The 14,022-nt window shown below is 33.4% G+C and overlaps 1 protein-coding gene across 2 annotated transcripts; it reads right to left on the bottom strand.

The window, feature by feature from the left end:
- Positions 1-9,901: 9,901 nt before the first annotated feature.
- On the bottom strand, positions 9,902-13,596 carry LOC106388401 (protein FAR1-RELATED SEQUENCE 3-like). 2 transcript variants are annotated; one of them, XM_013828465.3, is made up of 6 exons: positions 13,456-13,596; positions 11,295-13,377; positions 11,122-11,211; positions 10,767-10,916; positions 10,279-10,395; positions 9,902-10,196 (listed from the first exon to the last, which is right to left on the bottom strand). In XM_013828465.3, exons 2-6 carry the CDS (start codon positions 13,317-13,319, stop codon positions 10,152-10,154), a joined length of 2,427 nt encoding a protein of 808 aa, XP_013683919.2. In that variant the 5' UTR covers positions 13,320-13,377; positions 13,456-13,596; the 3' UTR covers positions 9,902-10,151. The 2 variants fall into 2 exon arrangements, with proteins under 2 accessions (XP_013683919.2, XP_013683918.2); XM_013828464.3 differs by having other exon boundaries at positions 11,295-13,561.
- Between the last annotated feature and the right edge of the window lie 426 nt (positions 13,597-14,022).

Here is a 14,022-nt window from a genome sequence, read left to right as displayed (position 1 = left end):
TTTGATGATATTTTTTTCTTTTACCGAACTTATTTGATGATGATATGTTGAAAACTTCTTTTTTGTTCAAGTTTGAGATGCATTTAAAACGCAGTTCATCAATAAACAAAAAAACGATGCTTAGAGCTATGTTATGTTGAAAGAGTCAAACAGAGTATATAATTGAACCTCTTCACGCAACCAGAGAAGCTCCCATGTCAAACGGCTGCCAGCTCAAAGAGAAGAAATCGATTTTGTAATATCTATACCTATATAATACTCAATACGTTACTAAAATATTGATTTTTTAGTATTTTCACATATATTAAGAAAACACATTAAACTACCATAATAAATGTATCGTTTTCTGTAATTTTCAATTTTCAATAACTTTTAACCAGTAGTAATTTCACAATTTTTTCATAGAAAACACAACAAATACATCTTTTTAAAACAAATTTTTTTCTAAAAAATCTATCATTAAAGAACGCATGGAGTAAATTAAAACAAAATCACAATAAAGATGTAACCTTATTCTCATGTGGTATATTACAATATCATTAAAATTTAGAAATTATAACTATTCCTAGAGTTTTTTATTAATGACATTTTTGTCATTTTCAAAATCATACAGCATGTACTCTAACCTAAAACCACGATCAATGGTTTCTCCAATCGCACAAAGCCTTCACAACAAAACTCCAAATGAGAAACCAGTTTGCTCAATTCGATGATGGTTTTTTTTGGAGCTTCGAATTAGCTTACCAGAGGCAGAGGGTTCCAGAAGACATGAGTGACTCAGACCGAAGTCGGGTGTTCTCAAGAGATCACAAATAACCCTTCTTACGAGGATGTTTGTTCGGTCATCACATCGAATTACCTTGAGGTTGTTCGTGTTCAAATTTTCATAAAGAGTGTAGCTTCGAGTCTGCTTTAGTTGTTCTGGTCTATACATGATCCCACCACCTTGAATTATCAAGTAAAAGTTTTTCTCTTTTAATTGTCTGATTTTTTGTGTGTCTAAGCTGTAATTGTTCTGACGTAATTCATGAATCACGCCGGAAACCTCAAAGCCGAGACCCTACCCGTCAAAAAATATTATAGAAACTTAAGCAGTTTGATTGATTCTGTATTTGTCACTTTAAGCATATATAAACTTTACGAAAACTCTAAGTTATTGTGCAACTCTCTCTGAATGGTGCAGCTCATCCAAGCTGTTAGGGTAAATTTGTGCATGCTCTCTGTGATGCTACGAAACAGGACGTAAACAATAAAGAACATGATCAATGATCAAAATAGTTCACTATTGATCATGAGAGTTGAGACTACAACATATTGGATAAGAAACCCTAGTTCTAACCGTCTACCTCTGTACTATTGTGATGCCTTATTCTAGAATTTGGGTCGCCCTTTTATAGGTTTTTTCTTAGTGAAAAATTGGGTTACATCCTTTCATATCCCAAAATATGGAAACATTTTCTTTTAATAGAAGTTTTTCATTTTACCAGAAGCCATGGAAAACCCCTGACCAGGAACCGAAATTCATCTAGGCTGGAATTGAAGGCTGTCGTCCGACTTGGAAGCAACAGGAATCACTACAAGAAAACAGCGGTATTCTAACGGACATTCCGACGGAAAATGAAATCTTCGGAATTTCCCGAGGAATTTCCGAGGATATTCCGAGGAAACCCAAAATTTGGCTTTCTCGAAATTTCCTCGGAATATACCGACGGAATTCCGAGGAAATATCAATCCATCGGAATATTCTTATGAAATTCCGAGGAAAAATGTGTGCCTCGGAAAAAACCGATGAATTCCGAGGAAATATTATAGCCGTTGGAGAGCCGTTGGGGGATTTTACAAAATTCCGAGCAAATTCCGACGATGATGACTCGGAAACAAACTACAATTGATTTTTTTTTTTATAAAGAAATACCGAGGAAATTCCGAGGAACACTTGATATACTCGATAGATCGATGTGTTTTTGAACATATATCCATCGATCGATCCGTTTATAAAAAAACGTTCGAGACTTTGTTCATTCGATCTATTGGATATCCACATCGATCGATCGGATAATCTAATCGATCGATCACATTGTTACGCTTTGGTCCATCTTAGTGATCGATCGATGCGTTTTTGGACATATATCCATCGATCGATCCGTTTATAAAAAAACGTTTGAGATTTTGTTCATTCGATCTATTGGATATCCACATCGATCGATCGGATAATCTAATCGATCGATCACATTGTTACGCTTTGGTCCATCTTAGTGATCGATCGATGCGTTTTTGGACATATATCCATCGATCAATCCGTTTATAAAAAATCGTTCGAGATTTTGTTCATTCGATCTATTGGATATCCACATCGATCGATGGGATAATCTAATCGATCGATCACATTGTTACGCTTTGGTCCATCTTAGTGATCGATCGATCCATTGTGGGATCGATCGATCACTTTGTTACCCCAAACCCTGTTTCCTCGGAAAAGCCTCGGAATATTCCGAGGAAATTCCGAGGAACATTTGATATACTCGATCGATCGATGCGTTTTTGAACATATATCCATCGATCGATCCGTTTATAAAAAAAATGATGTTTTGAAATCCCAAACACTAGGGAAGAAAAGGGTTTCCTCGGAATTTCCTCGGAATATTCCGAAGAAATTCCGAGGAAATAGGGTTTTTAAACCGAAAACAACGTTTTGCGGTTTGAATAACACCTCTATAACCCTTATTAAGTGTCTTACGTTCATTATGAAATCAAAAATTTGTTCATTACCCAATAATAAACACTTTTCCGATTGTATGAACGAAATCCCACAACATAAGAGAAACACTTATACACTTTAATGAACGGTAAAGGAAATACTTTCAATTCGTTTTGAAATTTGTTATTTCATGGTTTATGCTCATCTATACAAAGAATCCTCAATGGTATGCATTACAATTGTATAAGAAATGAAATACGGCAAAAAAAATTGATGTTTTGAAACCCCAAACACTAGTTCCTCGGTATTTCCTCGGAATATTCCGAGGAAATTCCGAGGAAATAGGGTTTTTAAACCGAAAACAACGTTTTGCGGTTTGAATAACACCTATATAACCCTTATTAAGTGTCTTACGTTCATTATGAAGTCAAAAATTTGTTCCTTACCTTATAATAAACACTTTTCCGATTGTATGAACGAAATCCCACAACATAAGAGAAACACTTATACACTTTAATGAACGGTAAAGGGAATACTTTCAATTCGTTTTGAAATTTGTTATTTCATGGTATATGCTCATCTATACAAAGAATCCTCAATGGTATGCATTACAATTGTATAAGAAATGAAATACGGCAAAAAAAATTGATGTTTTGAAACCCCAAACACTAGTTCCTCGGTATTTCCTCGGAATATTTTCATTTTACCGGACAAATATTTCGCAAAAATTGAAATTAGAATTCCGACGGATAATGTCCGTCAGACCCTAGGTTTTATAACCACGAGCCCCTTCTTCTTCCCCATTTCTCTCTTCTTCCTCTGCGCGACTCCTCTCTTCTCTCCGGCGATTTCTCCCTGAATTTCGACGATATCTCCGGCGATCTCCCCCTTCTCTTACACAAATCATGTAAGGACCCTATCTCACTCTCTTAGGTTCTATTTTGTTAGGTTTTTGTGTAGTTTTGATAGATTTTTGTTAGGGTGATTGGTTAGGATTGTGATTTGGTTGTATAATAGGTTTAGAATTGTGATTTGGTTGAATAATTTGTTTTGTTGAATTGATTTAGAATTTTTTTATAATTTTTTTATTTTTTTTTTGTATTTATAAAATCGATTTTTGTATATAAAATCGATTTTTGTATTTTACAAAACGATTTTTGTATATAAATTTGATTTTTTGGATTTTACAAAATGTTTTTTGTATATAAATTCGATTTTTTTGATTTTACAAAACATTTTTAATATCTATAAAACTTCTTTTGTGATTAAAAACTATTATTTGGGATTTTTTATTTACTAAAACTATTTTTTGTTTATTAGAACTATTTTAATATATTTATTAAACATTTTTAATATCTATAAATCTTTTTAGAATGATTAAAAACTATTATTTGGGATTTTTTTATATAAAAATTTTTTTTTTATATAAAAAAAATAATTTATATATTTCTATATTTATTAAATATATATTTTTTAATTTACAGCTCTCATGATGATCAGACCCGGCCTCGACAGCGTCGTGGTCGTGGTGGTACGGGGTCAAACATGGTAAGGATGATCGCATATCTTTGTTGGAGACCCAGATTGCGGCTCAACAGGCGGGCTATGAGGCACAGAGGAGGGCTGAACCAGCAAATGATGGAGATGATGCAGAGGATGTACCCGAACGAGGTGTTTCCGGACATGCCAGACCCGTAGTTTTTTTTTTTCCAAAAACTCGGAATATTTTATTTTTATTTGTGAAACTTTGAATATTAATTAATATGATTACAATTTTAATTTTAATTTTATAATTTCAAATTTAAATTTCAAAAATTTTATTTTTTAAAAAAAATTAATATTTTTTACATTCCGAGGAAATGAAATACCGAGGAAATTCCGAGGAACACTTGATATACTCGATCGATCGATGCGTTTTTGGACATATAACCATCGATCGATCCGTTTATACCGAGGGACATGTTCCTCGGAATATTCCGAACATTTTTTTATAAACGGATCGATCGATGGATATATGTCCAAAAACGCATCGATCGACGAAGTTCCGAGGAAATATCCCGACAACGTTCTCCCTCGGTATATTCCGAGGAGCTTTCCGACGAACTAGTTGTCCTCGGAATGTCTTCGGAAATTTGTTTCCTCGGAATTCCGTGGGAAAATTCCGAGGGATTTCCGAGGAAAGAAAAAATTCCGATGAGTTATTTCCGAGGACTTGTTTCGTCGGTATGTCGTCGGAATATCGTTATTCCAACGACATACATGTCGCTGTTTTCTTGCAGTGAATGACTTCATGGATTAATTATTTCCAAAAGTTTGCCCCTATCTCGATTTATGGTGAATTCGACAGATAACCTATGCACTTTGCTCGAACGGAGTCATACAGCAGGTCTCTGAATAATACGAACATGGCATAACTTCTTAGGGATCCTTTCATGTGGTTTTTGTTTGGACCGTTAAAAAGCCCAAAAATGAAATCCTTATTGTGTAAGAGTCGAGAGAAACTATTGTCCTTTACATTTTCCAGGCTTTTAGAAATAGGAGGCTTTGAGGGCTGGGCAAAAAACCGGATCCCGAACCCGATCCGAAAAAGTAGTATCGAATCCGAACTGAAATTTATTAAATATCCGAATGAGTTCAAAATTTTGGTATTTAGAGAACCGAACCGAACCCGATCCGAACCGAAGTATTTCGGGTACCCAATTACATCTGAAATTGATTTATATACCTATATATATTAATTATTTTTAGATTTAATATATAAAATACTTTTAAGTTGTCCAAAATACTTATAAATATATACAAATAGTCAAAAGTACATGTTTAAAGTAGTTAAAGTATACTCAAAACACCAACAATACTTAAAATATCTATTGATTCTCAATCCAAATATTCAAACAAAACCAATTTATATGTTAATTTTAGGTATTTTGACATATGCTATTCTAATTTATATGTAATATATTATTTTTTTATAGATTTTGAGAAATTTAAAGTATATAATGAATTTAAAATTTTTTAAAATAATTTAAATAGGTTATCCGAACCCGCAAAGATCCGAACCGAATCCGAACCGAAATTTAGAAATACCCGAATGAGACTGAAATCTTTGAACCCGGAAATCAGAATAGACCCGAACTGAACGGATATCCGAACGCCCGCCTCAACGTGTGATCTTGAGGGATTTGGGATCCCGGATTTGTGTTGTAGTGACTAACCAAATTAGTTTTTGGCACATGGCATTAGCCCAAGTTATATCATAATATATATTAATTGAGAAGTCACTTTAGTGATTTTTGCTTACGTGTCGATCATAGATGAACTCTTACAAAATTGTTATAATTTGATTGGTCGATAATTTTTAATTTTCATTTATATCTGAAAAAAATAAGTCTATAACCAATTAATATCACTTGCCAAATAATTTACATAATAATAAAAATAATAATTTATGGTAACTAATTGTTTAAATTATAGAAAGAGAAATGAATTGATCATTTTCTATAGTTATAAAATACATAAAATAATAAACGACAACCTATTTATATAAATTAATATAATTGTTTTAAATTCTTATAAAAAGCATTATATTTTGTGTAAATTGTCATAATAACTATTAACATCTTCTAAAGTTTACATGCTTTATAAATCATCCTACTATATATTAATTGAGAACTCACTTTAGTGACTTTTGCTTACGTGTCGATCATAGGTGACCTCTTATAAAATTGTTATAATTCGATTGGTCAATGATTTTTAATTTTTATTTATTTTATTTAGATCTAAAAAACGTTAAGTCTATAACCAATTAATATCACTTACCAAATAATTTACATAATATTACAAATAATGATTTATGGTGACTAGTTGTTTAAATTATAGAAAGAGAAATGAATTGATCATTTTCTATATTTATAAAATACATAAAATAATAAATGACAAACTGTTTATATAAATTAATATAATTATTTTATATTCTTATTTAAAAGAATTATATTTTGTGTAAATTATCATAATAACTATTAACATCTTCTAAAGTTCATATTATATGCTTTATAAATCATCCTACTATATATTAATTCAGAAGTCACTTTAGTGATTTTTGCTTACGTGTCGATCATAAGTGAACTCTTACAAAATTGTTATAATTTGATTGGTCGATGATTTTAATTTTTATTTATTTTATTTAGATCTGAAAAAAAGTTAAGTCTATAACCAATTAATATCACTTGCTAAATAGTTTACATAATATTACAAATAATGATTTATGGTAACTAAATGTTTAAATTATAGAAAGAGAAATAAATTGATCATTTTCAATATTTATAATATACATAAAATAATAAACGACAAACTGTTTATATAAATTAATATAATTATTTTATATTCTTATTTAAAAGCATTATATTTTGTGTAAATTATCATAATAACCATTAACATCTTCTAAAGTTCATATTACATGCTTTATAAATCATTTATAAAAATATTTATCAAATTATTTATCTTAGTTATTGTATATTTTAAATTATTATAAGAGTTTGTATGTCATTTATGAGAGCTTATAAATTAATTTATAAAATTTATTTTAAAATCTCATTCTACTATCCTACTTTATATCCCTGTTCTAAAAATCGGCCGCCTAGCCGCCTAGGCGCTACGCGTCACTCTTCCGCCCCGATTTATGCCAAATCGGTTTAAAAAATCGGATATCCGATTTTTTCCGCCTAGACCGCCTAAATGACCGCCTAGCCGCCTAAATGACCGCCTAGCCGCCTAATCTATTTTTTTTTTTATTATTATTATTATTATTTTTTTTTTTAATAATATTTTTATTTTTTATTTGATCTAAAATTTTATAAATATCATTTATATTCATAATTTTTATGAAAATACACTATATTAAGTTTATATATTCTATTTGTGTGTTTTATACAATCTTAAACATGAAAATGTATTAATGTTATACACAATTAAAGATTAACATGTTTTATAACACAGTAAACAATCTAAAAATTCCGCCCCGCATAATTTCCGATTAATCCTTGATTTTCTCTTTAGGCGCTAGGCCCAACCCAACCGTCCGATTAGCGCCTAGCGCGTTCCCGAACAGGGCTTTATATTAATTGAGAAGTGACTTAGGAGACTTTTTCTTATGTGTCGATCATACATGTAATCCTAAAAAAATGTTATAAATTGATTGGTCGATATTATTTAATATAGATCAATTGTTATATATTTTTAAAATACATAAAATAATAAACGACAAACAGTTTATATAAATCAATATAATGATTTTATATAAATCAATATATTGATTTTATATTGTTATTTAAAAGCATTATATTTTATATAAATTATCATAATAACCATTAACATCTTCTAAAGTTCATATTATATGCTTTATAAATCATCTATAAGAACATTTATCAAGTTATTTATCTTGGCTTATTATATATTTTAAATTATCATAAAAGTTTGTAAGTCATCTATAAGAGCTTATAAGTTATAAATTACTTTATAATTTTTTTTTTACAAATCTCATCCTACTATCCTACTATATATTAATTGAGAAGTCACTTAAGAGATTTTTGCTTTTCTATCGATCATTTATGAAATCTTGAAAAATTATTATAAATTGATTGGTCGATAATTTTTAATTTTTAATTGTTTTTAATTAGATTTAATAGAAAAAAATTAGTCTATAAAAAGTTAATATCACTTGTCAAAAATCTACATAATATTACAAATAATTATTTATGGTAACTATTTGTTGAAACTGTAGAAAGAATAATAATGTTTGATCAATTTTTATATATTTGTAAACTACATAAAATAATAAACAATGTTTTTATTAAAATTGATATAATGATTTTATATTCTTATATAAAGCCTTATATTTGTATATAAAGTATTATAATAACTATTAATGTCTAATAAAATTTATACACGCTTTATAACTCATTTATAAAAATTATAAATACATTTATAAAATTATTTATCTTAGCTCATCATATGTTTTAAATTATGATAAGAGGTTTTAAGTCATTTATACAAGCTTATAAAATATTTCAAAAGTTTCAGTATAATATACCTTCAAAACTTAAGTAATTTTATTAAAAACAGAATCATGAATATCATATATAACTAATTTTAGTACAATTATCAATACAAAATATCAAAAAATATTTAAAATAGTCATATTTATTTTTTTTAGAAAACAATCATTCTTAGAAAAATATTTAACAAAAAACACATAATGATAAAAACATATTTTGATTTGAAACATTATAATAAATATATTGTTGCAAAACATTCGAACCCGCGAAATCACGGACATCCACCTAGTATATATGTATATATATATATATATATAAATATAAAAATAATAATTATTATAACAATTTGGATTACAACAATGTTTCATAAATACAAGAGTGTTTTGAAGCCTGGGCAAAATCCTAAAAATAAAACATATTAACCAAAAATCTACATTTTACAAAGGCAACAAAAACTACACCGGCTCGCCAAACATTCCTTGCGCACAACTACTGGTTAACTGCAAACAAAACGAGTTTACAGCAATTAATGAGCTCTAATTGCTCAGTATGTTACAGCTCGCTCTAACGAGGTGATCGATTCCCCCAGTAACCCAAAACATAACTCAAGAATCAAAATCAAATACAACAAAAGCACATGACAATTAGCCATCGACTAGCTGTTCTGGTCCTATCTGGTCACGTCATCTCTATCCCATAGGATTGTACTCGGCCATTGGCTACAATCATGTCTCTCCGAGTCTTCCCACCAATTAATCCAACCATATAGTGAGGCTAGGTAGAATCGAACCGCCCACCACTTACATCGAATCATACGACACCTAATCACGAGGAAAACTTCATTTTCCGATAAAATGACTCTTTTACACAAAACCGAGTAATCGAATAAAACAATACAATCTAGTATGCAAGTCCTAACAAGCAACCAGAACACATTTAACGATAGTCTAACGATTAACTGAAACAACATTTAACTAAACACGCAATCCTAACAAACAATCACACTTCACCATAATTTCCGGTCTTTGAAAAAAAAAAATTCATAGTCAGTGTTTGTTTGTGGCAGAAGAACCCATCGACTTGGATCTTTATTTTGTTCCTCAATGCAGCTTTCTTTTTTGAAACAGAAAAAAATAATTCACTGTGACCATCAATCAAATCTAATGTTGCATTCAAGCGGATGGGTTCATCAATGTCTGAAAAAGGATATATACAATTCAAAACCTGGCTTGATTCAAGACTCAATGCCCCCACCTGTTTCTCCACATTTGCACATATTACACGTTGTATCGTACAACATCAATCACAAAGATTGAACAAACGATTCCTAATGAGGAATCTTCCTACGTTTAAAAAGTTCTTTTAGAAAAGGTTTCCGTGGTTGCTTCTCCCTTTCAACATCACTTGCGTTGCTTCTTCCCTTGTGGTTCTGTCGGTTGATCTCCCTGCAAATGCGAAGTTACAGTTTAAAGTCTTGATAAGTAGCAAATATGGTTTGTAAGTAAATAAAAGGGAGTGTTTGCTTACAACAACAGAGAGCTGCTCACGGATATAGGCCATTGATCTCAACATTGCCCCTAGTGTATCCCGGGACACCTGAAACTTGACCTCTGATTCTCCTGTTGTTGTCTCAGTATCTTGCAGCTGGAGTATAAGATTAAACAAAAAACGTATTTTTTTCACTCAGTTGAAACTCTTTATTTCAATCAAGTCTCGCTAACTACCAAAGAGAGACAAGACAGTAATTTTGTTATCCCATGAATAATGAATGCATCATGAAAGAAGATGGCTACTACAGCCTTTCATGAACATGAGTCCCTATGCAGTGGTGAAACAAAATTCTCGAGCTGTTTTTGTTGTTGCTTAAATTCAAGTGGGTTCCAAAAGAGCACTTTTACATATTCAGATAAGTACTGATTCTATAGTCTTTACTTGAAAGTGACATACAGATAGACTTCCGACTGAGCAAGTGAAGACTAGTTGAGAACCGACCTATAGAAGTATAAGAAGCATACCTTCAAATTGATGACAGCAACTCTATTCGCTGGAGCTGAGAGTTGTTCGCTGATGTAAGCCATAGACCTTAACATAGGTTCAAGTGTAACGCTAGATAGCTGAAACTTGACCTCCATATCCGCTGAGGGAAACTTTCTGTAATCGTGCAACTGTAACACATCGTGAAAAAGAAATCCTCACTTATGCGGTCACAAATTTGATGTCCCTATACTTTATCAATAATGCATATTTAGCTTGCCACGAAGGCCAATGTCAACTGTTCAAATCTTCAGCATTCTGATTCTTACAGATATCTAATATCGTTTCATCAAAAATTAATGAACACAAAAACCATACTCTGGGTATAGTGCACACCTTTAAATTGATAACCGCAACTCTGCCACCCGGCATTGTATTTTTACTCTCCATCCCCCAAGTCATTGACTTAAGACATGGAAGAGCTACCTGCAAGACAAAGCAAGTCAGATTATAACCCAGCACCGACAGAATAAAACAAATGACTCTGTGAAACGGTTTACTCTGGGTACCATGTTCTCAGGAGCACCATCATCTCGGTGAAGGGACACTGGTGCCAAACGCGGCAGATTCAAATCAGCAACAGATTGAGCTCTGGCCCCACCATCGTTAAGTTTAAATCTGCGTGTCATTTCATCCTGACGGGGCCACAGCAGAGGGGTTGAGTCAGATGCTGATAGCGAGGTCTTTGCATCACCACCGTGTGAGCTAGGAGGTGCAGCTCTACCAACACTTTTCCTGGCAGCTGAAACCTTCTTTCCACCTTCTCTTAGTGCTCCAAAAGCAATATTATAAGTCTCAGGTGTAGCCGCACCTTCCTCAGCATACTTGATGGCCTCACGGCATAAATGGTTGTAGCGGTGTAACAAGCCATCACTAACATGCTCATCCATCTCTGCAAGGCTCTTGGCATTTCTAGTCCACCTTCCCAGGATATAATGCGGTGGCAAAGTGAGTATATTTGTGACAGTAAACACTGTCAGAACGTGTCGGCAGAGTATGCCGGAATGCTCAAACATTTGACAGCTGCAGTTTGCTCTCATTTCCGGGTAGCAAAAGGACACCATATAAGCTTTGTTGTCATTTTCAAATTTCGCAACCCTAAAAGTGGTGGTAGTACCATCATCATCAATTCTGTTTGCAGTGTAAGCAAATGTCTCCACCAACTCTGCCTGAAACTTCTCAAAGATTCTCCGTGTATACAGATTTGCAGCCTGGCTCTCCATGGGCGATGGAGTCTTCAGGATTGGAGGGGTGTTGACAGTGTCAAGATCGGCTTCAATCTCCATCTCAAACCAGCTCTCCATAGCCCTCTCGTAGAGCCTAAAGAACATGGGAAGTGTTGTCTGCTGATTCACATACCCATCAAAAAAAGAACCTTGTGCAGGGAAGACTGCAGCAAAGAATGAATCCCGGAAAAAAACAGGTACCCACTGAGCTCGAGCGTTATATATAGAAGAAAGCCATTCATGTCTTCCTAAGTCATACTTTTCAATGATGGAACTCCAAGATGAGTCAAACTCCTCTATCGTCTCGGTGAAGTTGATACAGTTATACAGCTCCACCTGAAAGCTAGGATAGGCGAGACAGACATGAGCCAGCTTTTCCTGACCTTCGCTAAGCACATCCCACTTGTTAATACAGTGACGAGCACCGGGAAACACCTGAGCAGCAGCGACCTGTATGGCTCTATCTTGATCAGTCACCAAAGAGAGAGGAGGGTGATCTCTCATGGCGGTTAGAAAAGTCTTGAAGAGCCAGGTAAAGGAAGCCTCGGAGTGGTCAAGAATCAGCGCACAGCCGAAAAGGATAGCCTGACCATGATGGTTCACACCAGTAAAGGGCGCAAAAGGAACAAGAAACTGACTCCACCTGTACCTCGTATCCAGCGTAACGGTGTCGCCAAAGCGAGTATAAGCAATCCTAGACCTAGAATCAGCCCAGAAAACATTAGTCATCTGATTACTATCATCATCAAGCTGAACCGCGTAGAAGAAGCCAGGGTTCTCCGCCTGCATCCTCTTGAAATACTCCAAGAGGTTACCCGCGTCACGCCCGAGCGTTCTCTTGGAATCCTTAGAAGCAACTCTAGCTCGGGTCCCGTCCATGGAAACATACATCATACCGCTAGGCACATTAGAGTTGTCGGAACTCGCGAAATGCCTGCGAGGGCGAAGACAGTGGAGCGTGGTGGGAGTTGCTAGTCCATGGCTGTGCTCTTTGACGAACTTGGTGACAACCCATTTGTTGTTATTATCCACACCACCTTTGAGCTCTATCCTAAGCATTGCATCGCAGATTTCAGCAGGCCTTCGTCTCGACCTTTTGCTGCTGCATACGAATTCACGAGCACAAGAAGAATCTGTGGTAACAGTAAGGGGTTTGGAAGTGAAGGAGAGCTGCCTAGCGTACTCGTCGTAGAATGATTTGGCTTCTTTCTCCGAATCGAACTCCATCCCAACACATGGCTCCGCTACTCCGATCTCGTCTTGAACTCCCACTGGATTATTGTCCATCTCCAAATGAATATCATCCATCTTCACACTTGCTTTCCGACTAAATAGTGTTCTTAGGGTTTTGAGATCGACGACTAACCTAGAAAAGTCGGAAACTTTACAGATGCAATCGCACAAACTGCCAACAGAGGAGAAATGGCAATCGAACAAGGTTTACCTTAATCAGCATATAAGTTTCAACAACTCGGCGCTGTGTTGCGCTGCGCAAAAAAAAACGGAAAATTGAGGCCAAAAAACATCCACAAATTTACCAGTTGCAAAGCTAACAACAATTCCAAACCTGTATAGTTTAGTTTGTACAATATACATATTTTCCCTTTCACAAAAATCTTATTTTAACACTTTATATTATAACAAATATCATTCAGAATCTGAATACAAATTTAAAGTTACATATTTTAACCTTAAATATAAACTACAGAAATATTTTGATTTTGGAACAATATTTAATCATCGCAATGTTTATTAACTACATTTAAAAGAAATCTAAAAACAAGAAATTATAAAACAAAATATTTGTTAAATCAAAATATTGCTTAGTGTATTGCTAAAATTGGTGCAACATTGATTTAGCAAAATTACTTTGCAGAGCATTATTCTATTGAGATCTCCATGACATAAGGTTATTGAAACAGTCTAGAGCATTTGTTGTTTAGTTAAGACCTTGATTATCTTGTAACTTTATCATAGGTATGGTATCTTCGTTTATCTGCTTTTTTCATTG

The sequence above is a fragment of the Brassica napus genome, chromosome C3 (assembly GCF_020379485.1).
Source record: "Brassica napus cultivar Da-Ae chromosome C3, Da-Ae, whole genome shotgun sequence".
Lineage (NCBI taxonomy): Eukaryota > Viridiplantae > Streptophyta > Magnoliopsida > Brassicales > Brassicaceae > Brassica > Brassica napus.
Note: the sequence above shows the minus strand (reverse complement) of the source record. Positions and strands in the feature narration are given on the sequence as shown.